We start from the raw sequence: 20949 nt of genomic DNA on the forward strand, positions 1-20949 counted from the left end.
TCAACCGGTGCATACACTCTACAAGTTTTCTCGCACCTCCCTTGAAGAGCTCCGCTACGAGGCCATCCTTACCAGCTGCTTTGTGGTTCTTGAACTGATTAATGGCCTCCTTAACTTCACCCATCGTCGGGGGTGGTACGTCGTCGTTGTTCATTGCACCGGTGTAGTCCTCCTCGACGCCGTCTTGGTCTTCTGTCTGCGCGCTGTTCAGGTGTTCATGGTAGTGCTGCCTCCACCTTTCGATCACCTTGCGTTCGTTCGTCAAGATGCCTCCTTCCTTGTTTCTGTACATTTCGGCCCGCGGCACAAAGCCTTTGTGCGAGGCGTTTAGTTTCTTGAAGAACTTCCGCGATTCTCGAGAACGATAAAGCAGCTCCATCTCCTCACACTCTTTCTCTTCCAGGCGGCGCTTTTTTTCCCGAATGAGATGTGTTTGCTGCCTTTGTTTCAGTCTGTATCGTTCCACGTTTTGTCGAGACGCTCGTTGCAGCATGGCTGCGCGTGCTGCATCCTTCTCGTTCAGGAGCGCTCGGCACTCGTCGTCAAACCATTCGTTCCGTTGTCCTCGTTGTTCATACCCGATGGCGGTCTCTGCTGTGCTGCTAATTGCTGATATTAAGGAGTTCCAGCATTCATCGAGGGGAACAGCATCCAGTTCGTCTACCCCCGGTAACGCAGCTTCAAGACGCTGCGAGTATGTTGCAGCAACGTTCGGCTCCTGTAGTCGTCGTAAGTGGTACCGTGGTGAGCGCTGATGTCTTATGATATTGACGACTGACAGTTTAGAACGCAGTTTGACAGTTTGCAGCCACTAATGATTATGTAGAGCATAATATAGAAGATGATATATATTCTGTTAAGGCGCGTCCACATTATGCCGAATGATGCCGATCGACCTGTACCAGGTGGCATATGATGTTCGTTATGTAATGTGGAAGCCCAATCGAGTGCATAAAGCCGAAGCCCTATCGGGTGCACGAAGTCGTCACGAACACACGAAGCACAATACCGATAACCCGAATTTACTTCGTTTTGTTTTGGTTCGACTTTCTTTGATCCGGACCGACTTGTTTCGGGTTGGGCTCGGCATGATTCGAATCGGTTTTTAACACGTCGGCAAACCCGGCACATCTACATTTATTCGGCTTTACCGGGCGATCAAGACCGATTGGCGTAATATGGACGCGTCAGATAAAAGAGCATAAGTTGAGAAAATATACTAAGTTGTTCGGGAAGTTCGTGCTGTCACTGTTGATAACCAAATCGAGACGCTGATCAAGAATAATCCTCGACACACAGATGAATCAACAGATTCACTACAGATATCTAATACTACCGTTAATGGGCATCTGTTGCGTAAATCGTTACGATCTGTGAGTTCCACATAATATGACCGAAAAAACTACAATATGTTGCATCTCCATCGGCGACTCGCAACGAAAATAACGTTTTTGAGAAAATTGTTACTGGTGATGAAAATGGATCTTTACAATTATGTTGAGCGGAAAAAAACATAAGGTAAGCGAAATGAACCATTCGCTAACCCTAAGGCCGGTATTTACCAGAAGAAAGTTATACTCTGTGTCTGGTGGGATTGGGAAGGAGTTTTGTATTATGAGCTTCTACCAAACAACCAGTCGAAAAATCCCCACAATTATTGCTCGCAACTGGGCAAATTAAAACCAGCGATCCTGTACAAAAATTCGAAATTAGTCGATATGTCGTCATGTTCCTTGAGGGTAATGTCTCTTCATGTCTTTTTGACAGCACGAACAATTAGTTTAGAGTCAGGCAGGGAGGTGAGATCACACCAGGGATACTGCAGGTTCAGGCTCCTGTAAAATTCTCTCAATGGCAAAAACTTCAACTTTATGGCCAGCTAAAAAATACCCCGAACAGTTTTCGACGAGAAAGCAAGCTATTTTATGAAGAATCTTTAAGCTGCGTGGAAGATGGGCAAAGATTACAGAACACAAATGTGCACATAAAATTCTATAAATGAATGCATATGAGAATGATTCTTTTGTTTTTTTCACAAATCTATAAGACCATCTCGAACATATTTCGTTGTAACACAAACAGTTGAAATTTCAACGAAATATTTTCATACATTGTTGAACGCTTCGAACGAAATGTACTTAAATGTGATAATTTATCCAGTTTTCATAAGACCATTTCAATATACACAAGTATTCAGTCATTCCATGCGAAACCGATATGGTGTTTTTCAGATTTTCGTGTTATATTCATTCATTAGGGAGGCCATTTCCATTTTACGGTGGTCCGTATTATTTCCAGAAATTACCTTTTTGCAAAAAATCTTTTTGAAATGCTACACCGATTTTGATGATCGACATATCAAATTAAAGTCAATTGCCTAATCTTTTTTGAAAAAAATATTGCGTTTGCCAGACATCCAGATTTTGTTTTCGTAATTATTGATTGCATTCGTTTTTTGTTGTTTTCATGGCTTTGGACTAGAGGGCGCTATACTTTTTTTGTTTTTTCTTGAAAGCTGAGGATTTTTTACATAACATATCGAAAAATCAGATATGTTTTTTTTCGTTTTTAAGTTATGAATTTTCAAATTTAATCGAGGGTTAAAAAATCAAATGTTTCCCTCTTTTTCCAAAAAAGACTTTTTTGAAAAAATCCTCATGTTTATATGTCGATTATCTGAATCGGTCCAGAAGTTCAAAAGTTATGAATTTTTGAAAAAGTCATTTTTGGAAGAAAAGGCAAAAAATGAGTTTTTGGACCATCGGTTGATTTTGAAAAAAAACCTCAGCTTTCCAGAAAAAAAAAATATAAAAAATGTAGCGTCCTCTAGTCCAAAGCCATGAAAACATCAAAAATCAAATATAATCAATAATTACAGGAACAAAATCAAAATTTTTTGCAAGTGCAATATTTTATGTCAACTAATTGTCTTCAATTTGACATGACGTGACATTTGACAATTTGACTCTAAAATGGAAATGGTCGTCCTTACAAAAAAATTTAAAAAAACTGGTTCAATATTTTGCGATAGAGAACAAATATACACCTTTTCACGAATATCTGAGAACCACTATATCGGTTTAACATGGAATGACTGTATTATGAATGAAAAATTTAAAACAATCGGCAGAATTACATGTCAATAATTGGTAACCTTGCCATTTCGGTTAATAATCTGGAAAATTCGTTTTGGCATGCTATTTACCAAATTCTGCTGAACGGATTTCTCGATATTTTCCTATGTCTGCGAAATTGCGGCCATGAGTTTATCAAACGTGGTGTGCTGCTTTCCCTCATAGATTCTACGTACTAGGATCTCCCAATGATTTTGAACAGGATTCAAGTCTGGAGAGCAAGCCGGCCAGTCCAATAAGTCAATTTTATGGTCCTTAATCAATTTGTTCAAACAGGATTTGTTATTTCACTGGATTTCGGGTGGCGGGATAATAAAATAGCCAAAGATAAACTGGTAAACGATATACTCAAATAAACGGTTGAACTCTTCTAAGCGCGCGCACGAACTATACACTCCTATGGGTATGATCTAACTGGCCTATTGTTTCAGCTAATCTATTGGTACAGAGATCACTAACGGAAGCTGAGCTTAGTTGAGGAGGTAGTAGTTCCGCGCATAGGGTGACCGACTTTTTGATTATAATTCAAACATTCCCGGCCGCCTTGAAAGCCGTATCGGTTTCAACAAAATTTGAAAACGTTTTAATTCAATTCACTCATTAATTGGACTGCCTTTTCACGTAGACCGGTAGCGTCGAGGACGGGAGCTAGGGTTCGACTCCGTCAACTGTGATACAGCTGGCGTCGATAACCCAAGTCCGCGAGCGACTCCGCCGGTTTCCTTACTGCTGCATCTGCGTATAATGCATTGTTTCTGCTACAGATACTCATATGGTTGCTTCTATGACTTCTGATGTCGATGGGTTAATGCTGCTACTACGGTTGTTTGGGATTGTTGTGGTTGGGGGTACCTGGATGGAAGAACGCGTCAATGCCGTAACAGGAAAGAAAGTTTATGGTACTTAACGAACAACAGCCTTGGAGTGACAGTTCTGACCCGTCCGATCAAAACAGCGTCACTCCTAGTGCTTTTGTGCTGGAACCTCCGACAGTGGGACATTATGTACAAATTGATCTGGAACACTGCTTATGCGAAGTCAATGCTTGGCTGGGTACGTGGTGATTAAGAGACGGAGGGAACACTGGTGAACGAGCATTGATCTAGCAGATCAACACTGGCGATGAACGCCGAGTTTGAAGAGTTTATCTCTAACAAACCTAAATTGTATTTCTTCTCATATCGTTGGAGAACGCTGGACTGGGTATAGATTCGTTTCTGGATCATTAATTTTGCTGCGTCGATACATCATGGTTATCCTGGATCGGAAGAACACATATCTTCGATATCGCTCTCTTATATTCGCCATCTTTTGTTCGTACTGTAACAACCCGAATGTTGCCATCGGGTCCTTGGTGAGTATTCACCACGCGTCCAAGGCTCCACTTTAATGGTGGAAGTTTGTCCTCTTTCATCAGGACCATGGTACCCGTCGATATATTGTTGCGTTGACGGGTCCATTTGGTGCGATTGTGGAGATCGGAAAGGTATTGCACAGACCATTTTTTCCACAATTGCTGCACAAATGATTGCGCCCGTTGCCACATAGAGAGTCTGTTCTCTGGTATTTCTTGGAGACACGGTTCCGGTATAGCTGACAGAGGTCTCTGGACAAGGAAATGTCCCGGGGTTAGCGCTTCATAATCGTTGGGATCATTACTAATTGGAGTCAACGGACGGGAATTTAGCACGGATTCTATCTGAACCACAACTGTCTGCATTTCATCATGCTGTAAAACTCGAACACCGATGGATCTTTTGAAATGCGTTTTGAAAGACTTCACCGCTTCAAGTCCTCCGAAGTTAGGTGATCGAGGAGGAATAAACCGGAAGTCTATGCCATCTTGAGCTGCTTCACGAACCGCTGATTCCTGGAACTGTTGATTACTACAGCAGGTTTTCCTCTACGGGCTATAAATCGCTTGAAGGCTGCAAGGAAGGCTTCACTGGTCAAATCTCCTGCGAGCTCCAAATGCACCGCCTTCGTCACCAGGCAAACAAAAATAGCGATGAAGGATTTCCTTGGAACAGCGCGACGTCCAGGATAAACAACAGGGAACGGTCCACAATAGTCGACCCCAACCTTCAAGAATGGAGGAGCCGGAGACACACGTTCAGATGGTAGATCCGCCATTAATTGATCCAGAACCTTCGGTCTGGTGCGGAAACAGGATACGCACTCGTGAAGTACTGTGTTTGCTAGTCGTCTAATACGGGTAGGCCAGTATTTTTCACGTACGGTGGAAACCAATAGCTGCAGCCCTGCGTGAAAAAGTTTTCGGTGGTATTGTACCATTATCAACTTAGTGAGTGGATGTCGATGACTGAGAATAATGGGATGTTTTCTATCTGAGGAAATCGCCGCGTTCATCAACCGGCCGCCAACACGAAGAACATCATCGATAAGTATTGGGTTCAACGTAGCAATCGATGAACTGGCTGATATTTGATGACCCTTTCGCAAAGCGGAAATCTCAGCTGCAAACGACTCGCTCTGGGAGAGCCGAATCAGTATAATCATAGCATGTTCGTGCTCAGCGTGTGTGAGGAATCCTGTGAGTTTGGGTTGGTTTCCGTTAGGCTGACAATTATGTCTGAATCGATTTATTAATGCAACTACACGAGTCAGTTCAAATAACGATGAACGCAACGAGAATATTTCGTTAGGCTGCTCGATTATCGTGGGTAACGCTATGATTGATTTCTCTTCCAGAAGTGAGGAATCAATTGTTTCTCTTGGTTTGTTGGATGGCCATAAACTCTTCTCCTGGCACAGCCAGAGAGGCCCCCTTGAACCACAAACGCTGATACTGAAGTTGGATGGGAGACATTCCTCGGGAAATTATGTCTGCTGGGTTCTCTACACCTGCAATGTGTTTCCAGTGACTACCTTTCGTGATGTGCTGGATCTCGGACACACGATTTGCTATGAACATTTGCCATTGTGATGGTAAAGAAGACAACCAACATAATACGATGGTTGAATCTGTCCAAAACGTTGCGGTTTGCTGTAGGTTTGTGCTGGAGATGACTTTTTCGTATAGGTGACTCAGGAGAAGTGCTGAGGATAACTCTAAACGGGGAATGGTCTGCTTCCTTTTCTTTCGTTTGAGGTCTTCCAAGGGAGCGACCTTGGACTTTGCGGTAATAAGATTTACTTCCACGGAACCATCACTAGACGTGCAACGAAGGTAAATACAGGCTCCATAAGCCTTATCGGATGCATCGCAGAATCCGTGTATCTCGACGAACTCCAAGTTTTTCGAAAATTGCACCCATCGGGGTACTGATAATGATGAGAGTGCTCGCAGGTTTCGTCGATAATCCATCCAGAACGATTGCATATCGTCTGGAAGCGGATCATCCCAATCACATTTCCGTTTCCAGATCTCTTGTAGAAATATTTTCGCTAAGACTACCACAGGACCCACTAGTCCTAACGGGTCAAACAGGCGCGCAGCGTCAGCGAGAACTATACGTTTGGTAAAGACGGTTTCGCTGTTCCATTTGGGAGATGTGAACAGGAATTTATCTGACCTAGGTTCCCATAATAGACCTAAGGTTTTAACGGGAGAGTTGGAAGAATCCAGCTCAAACGTGGCACGGTCATCTACCAAGTCTGCGGGTAGATCCTCAAGTAACGTTCGACAATTCGAGTTCCACTTTCGTAGAATGAATCCACCAGACGCCATCAGCTCTTGCATTTCGCGAATCAACTGTTTTCCTTCTTCAAGGTTTTCGGTTCCTGTCAACTGATCATCCATGTAAAAATGTTTCTCTAAAACTTCCGCTGCATGGGGATATGTAGATCTTCCGGTTTGTGCTAATCGTTTCAGACACTTGGTGGCTAAATAGGGAGCTGCCGCAGTGCCATACGTGACGGTGGATAATTCATATGTAAGAATAGGTGCGTCGGAGGAATCTCTCCAAAGTATGCGTTGCAGACGTTGATCAGTGCATTGCATCTGTATCATACGATACATTTTTTCTATGTCCGCAACTATTGCTATTTTATGGAAACGGAAACGAATTACAATAGACAATAGATCGTCTTGTACGACCGGTCCAACCATCAGTGCGTCGTTCAATGAAACCCCAGTTGTCGTTTTGCATGAAGCGTCAAACACAACACGAAGCTTGGTCGTTGTGCTATCGGGTTTCAGAACCGCGTGGTGAGGGAGGTAGTAGACAGGAGCTTCATCGTTGGGTTCGTTAACTTGTCGCATATGTCCGCGCCTTTCATAGTCACTCATAAATTCTCGGTACGCGGATTGCAATCCAGGGTTTGACTGGAAACGTCTCTCCATTCCAGTTAACCGTTTCATCGCTGTATTACGTGACTCTCCTAATTGCTTGATGACGAATTCCTTTTTCGGTAAGCTCACTACGAATCTACCGGATTTATCCCGAGTAGTTGTTTGGTCAAAAAGGTTTTTCACATACTGTTTCTTCTACTGATTGTATGCTATTGGAACGACAGGTCTCCACCTCCCAAAACTTCGTTAATTGATTGTGTACATCTGCAAGTGTACACGTGTAGGCTACGGTTGACTGCTGAATCCTTTCTTCAACGGGAACCGACCCGGAAACTATCCAGCCGAAGACAGAGTTTTGTAATACTGGACTGTCGTCGGCAAGTCTCATACGACCCTCCTCGAGAAGATCGTAGTAGTGTTCAGCTCCAATGATAATATCCACACGACCGGGTTCAAAAAATGTAGGATCAGCCAACACAATATCTTCAGGAAACCTCCAATGGCTGACATTAATCTTCGAGGTTGGTAGTGAAACAGTAAGCTCCGGAAGCAACAGCTATTTTTCGTGACACTGCCTTGGATCCTCCAATACCTTGAACCGTTAGATACTTCGGCTTCTGTATGAAACTCAACTTCTGACAGAATTGTACGGTCATAAAACAAAACTGTGAGCACGAATCTAGCAGAGCTCTAGCTAGTTGAGTATTTCCGAAACGGTCTACTACTCGAACGATGGCGGTTGACAGAAGAACTTCTTTAGAATGGGTTTTAGTACTGACAGGAAGCGCGACAGTATTTCTACACGTGCATGACTGGTTTGTGGTGGTAGGTGATTGGCTGATGTTGGAGTGTATAACTGGGAGTGAGTTTGTGCGTGTTTGTGTCGTCTGAGTGTGTATCGGTTGGTTGAGGTTCGATCGAGGTGTTTGTAACTGCTGTTGATTGGTGGTTTGACTTCTTGATTGCGCGACAGAGGAATTGACCGGGTATGAGTTTGTGTGCAACAGCGAGTGGTGCTTCTGTCGACAGTGGTGACAGGATCCCTTGTTACAGACACGAGCTTGATGATCAGGTGACAGACAGTTGAGACACAGCGCGTGTCGACGGGATATTTCCACTCGTTCGGAAGTCTTCATTTTTAAAAACTTCATACAACGGAAGGCAGAATGAAACGCTTCTCCACAGAAAAAACATTTATTAAAAGTGTGAGTGGTCGTATGACTGATACATATCTTGGATCGCTTATCTTCCATCGGTACTGGCTTGTTACCAGCAACCGATTGTAAAACCGAACAATGGTTTCGTGGAAACTGGATTAGTTTCTCATAGCTAGGCACGTCCTTGGAGTTATGGTGAGACTCCCAATGTCGGAGAGTTGTCCCATCTAGTCGCGTACACATCATATGAACCAACAATGTGCTCCAGTTAGCTGTTGGTTCCCCCACTTTGTCCAACATCATGAGATTCATCTCGAAATCGCTGATTAGCCGATTCAGTGAATCGTAACTTTCTTTCTTCATACTCTCCACAGCGAACAAGGCATCTAGATAAGCTTTTACAATCAATTTACGATTCTCATAACGGTTTTGTAACAACGTCCACGCCACCTCATAATTAACTGCTGATAACTCCACAGAGTCAATTGCCTTTAACGCCTCTCCTATCAGTGAGGATCGCAAATACGTAAACTTGTCCATGGGCATCAACTGGTTATTTCGATGAATCAGGTTCTGAAAATTGTCACGGAATATCATCCATTCTTTCAGTTGCCCACTGAAAGTTGGTAGGCGGATGTCTGGGAGTTTCATACGAGATAGTCCTACCGATGTCTCACCAAATTCTGTGGTTGATGATCTTACAGTTGGTTCTGACCGACGCTCATGTTGCTTCAGGGACATAATTTCACCCTTCAAAGTGCAGAAAATTTCTTCCATCTCGGACAGTACCTTCCAATTTTCTTCTTCTCTGGCTAAGTTCAAACCGGTTACGCGTTCTGCCCATTCTTTTTCCGTCTCCTTAGGCTCGGGTGGTGTTTGCTCACTTTCTTCTTCTGCGAGTAACTCGATCCTTTGACGTACGATCTGGAACTCCTTAAAAGTTTCCTCGAGCCGCTGTAGTCGAACGTCCAATTGGCAATTATGTTGATCTGCGTCGAAGTTATGTAGGAAATTTCGTACCGTGTCGAACTTCTTGCGTAAAAACCGTTCCTGCTTCAGCAAATCTCGTAAATTATGATCCATGTTCACTGAATTTCACCACTGTTCACTGTCACACTACCCCAGTATAAGCTGTGCACACTCTTTGATCTCAATCTACTCTACGTCCTGCGCGACTTGTAATGTATAATATGTAATTGACTGACGACCGTTTACTGTATAACGAGAACCAATCGAACAGACAGTTAGAGGAAGAAATATTCAGAATATTGGTGAACCAACCCGATAAACCACAATCTCAGGGGAAACGTGTATTTAATCAATAAAACTCCCAGTTTTGTAAGCCAATTTCATTTATTCGTTTTTCGTCATGCAATGGCGGCCTTTCATGCACCAAGCCACCACAAACCTTTTGTTAACATGCAGTACTTATCACTCTATATGTCCTTCCGCAGATACGATCCGATGGTTCCCAGCAGTTTCTGTCGCCACTTAAGCTCCGCTATCCTTTCCGCAGGTTCGACAATTCGTAGTATCTTCCTCCGCAAACCACTTTTTCTGTGTGGAATAATTCCACGACAAGCCAACAATGGCACACCGAAAGTTCACTCAACTTCAATCGCACAACTTGGCTCACTTTCTTGGCCTTTATTCGTCCCCGAAATCCGGTTCGAAGGACCAAATGTTCAAACAGGATTTGTTATTTCACTGGATTTCGGGTGGCGGGATAATAAAATAGCCAAAGATAAACTGGTAAACGATATATTCAAATAAACGGTTGAACTCTTCTAAGCGCGCGCACGAACTATACACTCCTATGGGTATGATCTAACTGGCCTATTGTTTCAGCTAATCTATTGGTACAGAGACCACTAACGGAAGCTGAGCTTAGTTGAGGAGGTAGTAGTTCCGCGCATAGGGTGACCGACTTTTTGATTATAATTCAAACACAATTGTTTAGCTTCTTTGCTGGTATGATATACGGCATTGTACTGCCCGAATGTGAATATTTTGCGTTGATATCCACGCAAAAACAGTAGGAGACAGGATTCCAGAACATGTATGTAATCCTTGCTATTCATTTTGAAGGATGTGAAAGCTATCTTGAATGTTCCGGTTGCACAGTATCCCGCCCAAGCTATGCAAAGTTCCTGGTTGAAAATACCAGTGTCAGTACCCATTGGAACCATCAGAATCATCCAACCATCCATCTTTTTTTCGTCACTGGAGACAACTTAGCAAAATTAAAAGTAAAAAAATGCCGTCTAACATTGAAGACCTTTTCGTTATGGTATATAGCAAAATGTATTCTTTTGAAAACATTTTTTTGTCATAACATACAATGTCCCACTGTCGGTTCATGTGAGCTTTGGCAAAACTCAGACGTCTTTCGATGTGAGATGGTGTATGATTTGGAGCTTTAACCTTTTTAGCTCTATGTAACTTTTAGCCAAAACATGACGAATTGTCTCCCGGGAAACATTTAAATTCAAAGATTGCTTCATTTGCATAAGCGATTTTGAGGTATTCGAAGCTGTTCCAACTATTTCCCGCTTATTCCGGTCCCGGTCAGAGAGCATCGATTTACGTTAAGCTCTCTTCTTCCTACCGTATCCTTGAGAAATCGCCAAATAATATAGCATTACTTGATAGGATCGTTCAATCCGACGAGCAATTTGTCTGATACCAACATTTTCTTGGTGAAATGCATCGATTTGACCTTTTTCTCTCTCCGTGAGCTAAAACAACGGAAAATGTAAGTGGTCTTATTAAAACTTTACACTTGAAAAATACAAAAAAAAAACATTTTGGTGAGACATTTCCTTTATGATGGCACTGAATTTTTGACACGCTTCTGTAGTGAATGCATCAGTGCGGTTTCCATATGGCTAAGAGTTTGAGCACCATATCTCTAAAGAATGTTCCGTTCACACGGGTTGCAGCGTCGAAAATCAGTCGCACCTTACCTGGTTTGTTCGGGTTCCTTACTACCCCAAGTGGCAGATACCAGACTCAGCAGATTGTTGTTCTGCTGGAGTTGTTCGATGAGTATATTTCTACACAATCACAATTTTATTTTCATTCATTGACAAGACTTTACATTTTCGAAGTTTCTACCGGGTTTGGAGCAATCCAGGGCCGGAGTACACAACATTGTTGGCACGAATTTCGCCACATAAACACCTGAATAATTTCTCCCCGGGGAATAAGCTGGAAGCGGAAAATAGCATCGCGCATATTTTCTACCCGTGCAAGCGCTCAACCCGCACATTACAACACAACACCAGCTCTTGGCTGACCTGTTTTCACCTGGTACCTACCTGTTGTCATGGCGTTTGGGGTCCGTTCGAGTGGTGCTTGTCATCTATCATCGTCATCATCATCATGTTTGCAGTTTCTTCAGGTGCACATGTCCAAATTGACTCCGAGAGTGGAAAACTGGACTCAACTCTTGCCCTTGCAGGTTTGCTGGCTGGCTGGTTGCTACACGTCAAATCCAAAGTGGTTTAAAACATTGAGTCATTGAGTGTTTTATTGCGGGAAATAGCAGCAACTTTGTGTGGACACACGTACACTACCGAATGTCGGTGTGTGCGGGGTGGAAACCCAACAAGTACCGGTTATGCCATCTCTTTCCGGCTGCCATGCGTCTTTGGTAGTTGCATCCTCTGTACCTGTTGTCCTGTTTCTCCAAATCCCACGTTGCTGCTGAGGGTACTGTTGTGTTCTTGTGAAGTCAGAAAGCCAATCCGAGTGGCAGCCGTTCGGCTTTCCTAATCAGCAACAACACAACAACAGGGGATTGCGCATGAATGTTGGTAAGCAATGACCAAACCACTGGAGGCTGATGTGAAACTACAGGTAGATGTAGGTGTATGAGTTTAGGTTCTGTTTTCCTCTGTGGAATGCTCATGTGGAAGATAACGAACGAGGGGAATGTTAATCGAAAAAGGTCGAGAAGTATTGCGTTCTCATTGTAGGACGTAAATTAGATTCAGATCTACGATGTCATTGGTTGTGCGGTTTGTGTAACAGCTAGTGATGTCTAAAATTTTCATTCATTCGATTATTGATTAATCGTTGGGATATTTTTTAATATTCGAATAATTGTCTTTCAATATTCGATTAATCGAGCGAATATTTATTTCTTGTAATAATCACGTATCACGTTGTCATTCTGGTCTCGTGGTCTATCGGGTTGTCGATGTTAGATGATTGGATAAAAAAATTATGTTGCCTTATTCTTAACCTAAAAATGCATTAACCTTGAGAAAGATTCCTTCTTTCATTAATCGCGATTACAGTGACAATTATTCGATGTATTCATATATTGATTTCAAATTATTCGATTATAATTTCAGATATTCGATTATTTGAATTGATCGAACGATTAACCGACGTCTCTAGTAACAGCCTCACACCCCAGCAGGTCTGGGTTCCAGTTGACGCTGACGATGGGACGTCAAATAACCTGAATTTTTTGACGTAAGACTACGTTTCCGAAATTCAATCCTCTTCATTTCACAGCGAGAGAGAGATTAAAATTTTCCTACAATAATAACAGTTTTGGATAATGGTTTTACAAGTTCATTTGAAACTTACGTTTGTACGTTTCCTATCTGTCGTGCGATTTATTATGTTTGATAGATTCCTGTAGCGCTAACCTATAATTTTTACAATTTGTTTTAGCTAATTTTAAGGTTTTAACGTTTTTTCGTACCCTTTTTAGCAATCGGTTTTAGCACAATAGGATTAAGTTTTAAATCAAACTATTTTTAATAACAATAAAATAGATTTTAGGTAGAATTTTAACGAATTAATCAGCTAGCCTTTTTTACCAATCCACGTTTTACTTTCTGGTGAATTAGAGATGTGCCATCCGCTCATGAGCTGTTCATTCGAATCGCTTCATCATAGTGAGCGGATTCGGATCGGCTCACAATCAAAACAACGCAGCTCATTAGCTCATTACGGAGATGGAGAGCTGATGAGCTGATGAGGTGTTGAGCTGATGAGCTGTTGAGCTCATGAGCTGCTGAGCTGTTGAGCTGATGAGCAGCTGAGCTGATGAGCTGCTGAACTGCTGAGTTGTTGAGCTGATGAGCTGCTGAGCTGTTGAGCTGATGAGCTGCTGAGCTGCTGAGCTGTTGAGCTGATGAGCAGCTGAGCTGCTGAGCTGTTGAATTGAAGAGCTGCATAGCTGTGGAGCGCAAGAGCTGCAGAGTGTGTGAATTGTGAGACGCGAAAGAATTTTTCGTCTCCCGCGCTTTATGATATGACGTCAGTTTGTTTTCGTGTGTCCCTCTTCGTTCTTTAGCTTTAGCAGAGATGCCAGATAGGAAAAAGGTTTTTGTTTTGAAGATATTCAATCGTTCGTTATTTCATTAATTTTTTCTTACCTCGCCGAACAAGATAATAAAATTATTATATGCTTGCAAATGAAATTACTATATTATTTTGTTATTTAAACATGATTGTGGAAACACATAAATTTATTTCCGCGTGCTGAATCAAAAAAAATCAGAAAACCACCCGGCATAAATTCTGATGATTGATAATGGTCCTTTTGTTTCCTTTGTCATCCCGAAGAATTATTTCTCATTGCACCTATTAGTGGATTTATTTTTATATCCTTGGATGCAAAAATAATATCTCGGTAGTTTTATCAAAAAACGTTGTTTCGGCCAATTATTCTGAAGGCATTTTATTTGGCTACTGCTGGCTCTTCTGTTTTTTAAGTTCAGCATATTCTGAGCATCTTCTATGTTGGATTTCAGCATTCAATATTTGTTGTATATTATACTATTAGAATTAATATTAGTTTTAGTTTGTGTACAATTACAAATTAAATTCGTTTATTTTTCTGCTTTCCGTCTATTCAGAAAATGCACACTATAAAATGTCCCATGGTAGTTATGCAATTGTGTGGACAACTGCAAAACCAATTGAGTTGAAGAGCTGTTCCAAATGAGCAGCTCACTTGTATGAGCTGAACGACTCTGAGCCGCTCACCATGATGAGCTGATTTGCCCATCTCTATGGTGAATGGAATGTTGTTTTTTTGTTTCTCATCTGTCACTGCCAATGGCAGCCACCTTCGCCTTGGTAGGTCGGAAATCAACGTGCCGTGTGGTTGTGTGCGGCGTCACTTACAGGGTGTACGCAACAATATTGTTTAATTCATAACATATGACAAATATTTGGTACAAGTGTTATAATTTACATTTTTTCACTAGGCAAATGATGGGTGGCATTTGTTGCGCTTCAAATATTGCAGATCCTTCTCGTATCGGCCGAAAGGAAGCCCCTGCCTAATCATTGATATCAACCAACTTGATATGATATCGATTGCATCGAAATTATCCACAGTTTGAGTTTCTGGAATACGTCCGGAAGTTTGTACTCATAACCTATATTCACTATCAAACATTAACATTTCGAAGAATATCTATGACTTTGGTCCAATCGGATGTTGAGACTATTGTAAATAGACAAAATATAAGGCGATCTGGCGTAGTGGTAACATCCATGCCTCTCACGCTAAAGGTCACGTGTTCAATACTCACTCCCGACATTCTTCCAAAAATGGAAGTAAAAGTGACGAACCAGCCAAATGAGTTGAAAGTCACTATAATACAGATTAAAAAAAAAGACAAAATATAATTTTCTTACCATTTACTGATGACATTTAATGGCTAAAATGATTTTAAAACGAAATTAATGAAAATAATCACGACCGAATCGGGCTTCTAAGTGCGCAGAATAAACAAACATCATCACTTTTGTGGTTCTGAGCTCTAATGTAGGTGTCGCATGAGCTGATTCAGCTTTGCGTAAATTCGTCAATAAAGCCAGCATGTTTTCTAGATTCTATTCGCTGCTTGCGCTGTGGAGGAAGAGCAACAACAAGTGCATGCAATTTGGGCTTAAGCCTCCATGGTAGAGATGGGAAAAACATTCGCGAACGATACGAAAGAAGTGATGACCCATTTCATGGGGTTAGACACCAAAAAACAAATTTTAGTGTGTGGAAAATCATTGGTTGGATCCTTGGAAAGGGGAAATGAGATCTCAGAGGAAAGTGAGAAGAATTCATGAAAAGAACTATCATAATCATGAGTATATAGCTTTCAACAACTTTTTTACGGTGGAATTCATATTTAAGTAAGAATGACAGAGCGGAAGAATAGTTAAAAAAACTGATTAACCTAGGAGAACGGTTAGTAACCGAGCGATTCATCTAAGTGAACTGTTTTGCCCATCGCTACCTTTATTCGTTCTTTCACGTTTTCGTGATCAAAATCAAAGGAGAGAAGATGATTTGAAAGATGGCGACACTCTTATTCTCAAAGTTTTGGCTGGTTTAAAGGATTAAACGCTGATAGAGATTTTATAAAAAGGTTGTTGTCTTATCATATAGTGCTCAATACACGTCTTTATGATGTAGGATATGATACTGAGTTCGCTGGTATTGTCGAAAATTTGACGATGAAAGAACTAAATTGGATGGAGAGGATCGAAAGGGTACTCTTACACATACCTCTTCACGATATCCTATCAAGAAATACTAAGGATTTTATTTAGCCATTCTCTTCTACAAAACCACTTGTCCATTCCTCTTTCCCTTTCCCAAACCTCCAAGGGAGCACTAAGAAATCGAATCTGCATCATCAGGCGATATAATTATTATGAACTACTACAGGTAATTCTTCTGACAAGGATAATATCGCCGAGCCAAGCTACCCAGCAAACATTAAATCGTATAATTTTGCACGTGCCAAGTCTTACAAGAAATCCGAATAAATCACAATCGCATATAATATCAATCAAAGTATGTATCGTGTATATTTGAAATCGCATTAAATGTAAAAACTCGATTTTAAATACCATTATCAAATTAAGTCGCAATTCGGTATAATAAACATCAATTTTATGATGCACATTGTCGTAAAATATATTTAAGCCGCATCATATGCGTATATTACGCTGATGCAGTTTTTGTGTCGTATAAGCGTATAATTTAAATCGATTCAGTACTGTAGTGAATCGTGTTGCATGCTGAAGAAAATCATGAAACAGTGAATCATATTAGATCCTAATAAAGAACATATTACATCATATTGAAATGTCAATGAAATGCTGATGCACTCGAAGGTATTAACCGCTGTTGAATTAAATTTCAGATAGCCGCGCGAGATAGCTGGTGGATGCTAATCCAGACGACCGGAGTTCGAACCCACATCGGAGAAGTTTTCACCAAACATCAATCTGTGCCATTTCAAACATTCATATTCCACTCCCAATACAAGTCAATCAAACAATTATTATTTCTACAAACATAAATACTCATATAAAAAAATGGCGATTCGTGAGGCTATAATAAACATTTCACGAAAATATTTTGCGCCATTTGTTTTTTTCCTATGTCTGTAATAAATCGTATATGAGTATGGCAAAAGTCGCTATTATAGCCGGTCAAAGTTGCATATTCATCCAAACAAATTCGGTAAGCATTTGCCATTATGTATATGGCCTCCACTTTTGCATGCATATGCCAGTTAGGCGCATTATATGCCAACCAAATTTTAGGGCATATGATGTTATATATACGCTTGTTATGCGATTTAATGTTTGCTGGGTAGCTACTTCAGCATATGTTTAGGAATGCACTGTAAGATGATGGCTTCTTATTATATTCAGCTAAATGAAATAAAAGAAAGAGAAAAGGCGATCGATCGATTGATGATTCTGAAGGTTTTATTAATAAGGATTTTAATGTACATTTATGAACATCCATACAATAAAATCAAAGAATATCGAGTTTTTTTTGTGTTAATATTGGAATATCGATCTGATTTTTTTCCATCAGTTTACTATTGAAAAAAGAAATGAATGGTCCCGGATTCTTTCTACCACAACAACTCCTTCAATTAGTTTGAAGTTCAGATCAGCTCATACAACAAACAGTTTTTCTAGGGCCACCATTTGGAGTATTGAATGAGTTAAATGTACTGACTTCTGAACAGATACAAACATTTAATTCAGAAACAATTGTCCTCAAATTCCTACCCTTTTGTATTTTTCAAAGCTTGCTTTCGTATAGAATGATCTTTTGTTAAAGTTTCACGAGGATCAGATGAGATTTCGATTTTCAAGAGCATTTTTACTTTGTCACGCAATAATATAACTGATAGGAGTTGAGTTTTGCTTATAAAATGGATAGAGCTTTTTCGTTGACGCAATAATGTTAGAAAGAAGTTTGATACTAATTTCACACATTCCCTTTCAATAGACTCTACATTTGGTCGCAACGTAGTTTTCAATCACAACACGTCTATTGTGCGAATCGTTTAAAGTAGATTAGTAGATTTGAGTTTAGAAGCGTTGGGTAGAAAATTCATAATTATTCGTAATATCTCAACCCAATTATGACCTAAATAAAAAAAAAACAATGGTTCGAAGGTTGGATGGTCGATCAGAATGGCGCAATGGATTGAAAAGCGGAACAATTTGAAGGTTTACAAACACAAACTATCAAAACAAAGTGCTGGAACCAGGACCCGCAAACTGTACTATCGGATTTTACAGAAAACCAATGCGTGTATTTTGATGTGGACCAAAGAGGTCGTAGCTGTTTAAAAAGCTGAAACCAGTCTACATTGCATATTCACATTTAAGAAAAATATATTTGTTCATTTTTGAGTCTTCAAGGAGTCAAACCTTTTTGTGGAATTTTATTTTTTGGCGAATCGAGTTCCGATTTTAAAATAAACTAGCAGAAAAACGCCAAAGAACAAATTGTAGAGCGATTGGAAAGGTTCATTCTGAAATCATCATCTCAATTATGAAAAACTTATGATGGGAATTCATGGGAAAAATCAATAAAAACCTTAAAACACTAACTTTATATGTTTTGACGTAGAGTTACGTCTTTCAGTTAGGATATCAAATGAGAAAACAGGTCACGTTTTTATGATACGAAGTTAATGTAAAAAACTATTTTAACTACATACTAATCAAATCGATTTCTTATTTTTTGATTCCCTGATCCGTAGACAGTTTAAATTCATTAAAATTGGAATCATTCTCATTTTATCATACATTTGCTCTGCTCGTTTGTGCACTTACCAATCTCATAACGGGCAACTAATGCGTTCGTTTCTGCCCATTTCCCACTTATTTGATACAGAGAAGCCATCCGTGATTTGAAATCACAGTCTCAATCCAGCTAGCGAGCAGACAACATTCATTCTACATGTTGATATCACTCATACTCACAGCTTTATACAAGAACGAAGAGAATGTATATTGCAAAATGGCGGTGCAATTTTGTTCGGTGGAAGCAGCGCATCGATTTCCATGTGGTTGCACCTGGATTTGCCCTAAACGATTGTTATGACCGAATCACTGAATGCCAACAAGCTAGCATTATCTCATGTGAGCGAATCGAACAATCTTTTCTCAATCATTTGGATTTCAGTTGTCATCCGAGAGACGCTGGTATACAAGTGATACACGAATCAAATACAGCGTTCTATACGCTTTTATGCCGTTACGGTGGTAATCTTCGTACCATTAAAAAAATAGTTTGTGGAACACAACAGCAACTTAAACATATCAACCAATCGTCTGATAAGTTCATGCAATCGACCTTATTGTCACGGTATCACTTAAGGGGGGGCCCCCTGTCTGGAAGGACGGAAAACAATGAATTTTCGTGGATTTTTTTCGTATGTTACGAGTAAAGTGAAGTGTTCGTGTATTTTGGTTATTGTTTAAGGTATATTTGAAGATGTATTTTCCATTTTTTGAGTGCACGAATAATGATTATGACGCTGTTGACAGCTGTATGCGTAGATGTTGTCTGAAAATCGGTACCTTGCTGGTGGTATCGGTTCTGAAATATTTTAGGTTTTCACTACTTTTATGTTTCTTGAGATATCTCTGCACATGCTTAACCAAACTTCAATGTCTATATACCATTGAATGGGTGATTAAATGCTTGTTTGAAGAGCCATGGGTAGACCTACGTTTCATTTTGTAATTTATGAGAAACAAGCATCTGTAAAACAGGTATTTTGAAGCGTTGTCACGTCACAAAAATAGAGCATTTTTTTCAGATGAACATAGGTTCAAACATTTTCATGCTTGGGTTTCTCTGAGTAAACAATGAAGGTCAACAACCCACAAAATTTAGATGAGATCGGTCCACAAATAGAGGAGTATCAACTGTCTTCAGAAGTTGTTGTCACGTCACGAAAAGTATACGATCCATTCCAGTGTGACGTAACAACATTTTGATTCACTACAAACACTTTTTTGGCGTTTTCATGAATAAAGAACTCAAAATTAAACGATGTTATAGTAAAAATAAGAAAATTTCCAACAAGAATCATCAGTTGGAGAATATTTTATAGTTAGATTGCCTTTTTGTCAGTCAAATACTTTTGTGACGTGGCAACACCTGACTTTTTGCTGTTCCGGACTGTTGAACAATAATGATTAATTTATTTAATTACAGTTCCGTTTCAAAATATACAAATGATCTTTCTCCTATGTTTTATCAATAAAATATGAAAGTAGATTCCATAATATACGATCGAGGATCAAAATAAGATCGAAAAATCCGCCGATTCTACGACCTCCGAACTTCAGTTCAAAAATTGCTGCTCGATCTGAAAATAAAACACAAGATAAGTTTCAGTGATCAAGAACTGACAGCGATAAATGAATTGGTTGATGTCCTCGAACCAGTTCTGGTTCCCGTATATGAATAATCGTTTTGCCTCGTGGTCAATTAACTCTGACTTTGACGCCTCACGGACTGCATTGATCAAGCAGGCATTTGAAGTTGATCCTGATTTAGCCACATTTGACGATGATGATATTAATTTAGTAGCTGGACAACAGGAGGAAAACAATCCACTGGATGATGCGATCCTGCAGAACAGTTGACTACAGTTGCAACAATCAAAGGTATCAACGTCCAACCCAAACTCAACGTCTATAAACGGATTGATGAAAACCCTCGTACAGAGGGATCAGAGACAAATACATGACAATAGTATTCGATGTTCTTCGTACTGTACGCGCCTCAGAATTGTACTCTGAACGGGCGTTTTTCTCTTCTGGAAAATTTGTTAATGAGATCCGATCTAGATTAGAAGACGAAAAATTTAACATTCTCTGTGTCCTTAAGTATTACTTTACCTAACTTTTTGTAAACTAATCATTATCAATAAAAGCAAATTTTTCAAGATAATAGTTTTATTTTGAAGTATTTTTTTACCGGTAATGAAATTTTCATTACCGAATAACCGGTTATTGAAATTTTGCCACGGTAATGTAATCCCTAGCTACAATACGGTGAAATTCTTATTTAATACAACTTATTGATTGTGTG

At 40.1% G+C, this 20949-nt stretch overlaps 3 protein-coding genes across 6 annotated transcripts in view; 1 reads left to right on the forward strand and 2 right to left on the reverse strand.

Annotated features, from left to right (window-relative positions):
- Window positions 1-20949, forward strand: part of LOC129770102 (RNA-binding protein fusilli) — a 261350-nt gene that overhangs the window by 21250 nt on the left and 219151 nt on the right. The window lies entirely within an intron of this gene.
- On the reverse strand, window positions 4968-5654 carry LOC129765763 (uncharacterized). The gene has a single exon (XM_055766189.1). The coding sequence runs from the start codon at window positions 5652-5654 to the stop codon at window positions 4968-4970; it is 687 nt and encodes a 228-aa protein (XP_055622164.1).
- On the reverse strand, window positions 5857-7458 carry LOC129765764 (uncharacterized). Its single transcript, XM_055766190.1, has one exon. It carries the CDS (start codon window positions 7456-7458, stop codon window positions 5857-5859), a length of 1602 nt encoding a protein of 533 aa, XP_055622165.1.

The sequence above is a fragment of the Toxorhynchites rutilus genome, chromosome 2 (genome assembly GCF_029784135.1).
Source record: "Toxorhynchites rutilus septentrionalis strain SRP chromosome 2, ASM2978413v1, whole genome shotgun sequence".
In the NCBI taxonomy this organism is placed as follows: domain Eukaryota; kingdom Metazoa; phylum Arthropoda; class Insecta; order Diptera; family Culicidae; genus Toxorhynchites; species Toxorhynchites rutilus.

What these genes read in the sequence shown, in the direction of transcription:
- LOC129765763 (XM_055766189.1), bottom strand. Translation starts at nt 5,654, where the DNA reads ATGATTATACTGATTCGGCTCTCCCAGAGCGAGTCGTTTGCAGCTGAG.
- LOC129765764 (XM_055766190.1), bottom strand. Translation starts at nt 7,458, where the DNA reads ATGAAACGGTTAACTGGAATGGAGAGACGTTTCCAGTCAAACCCTGGA.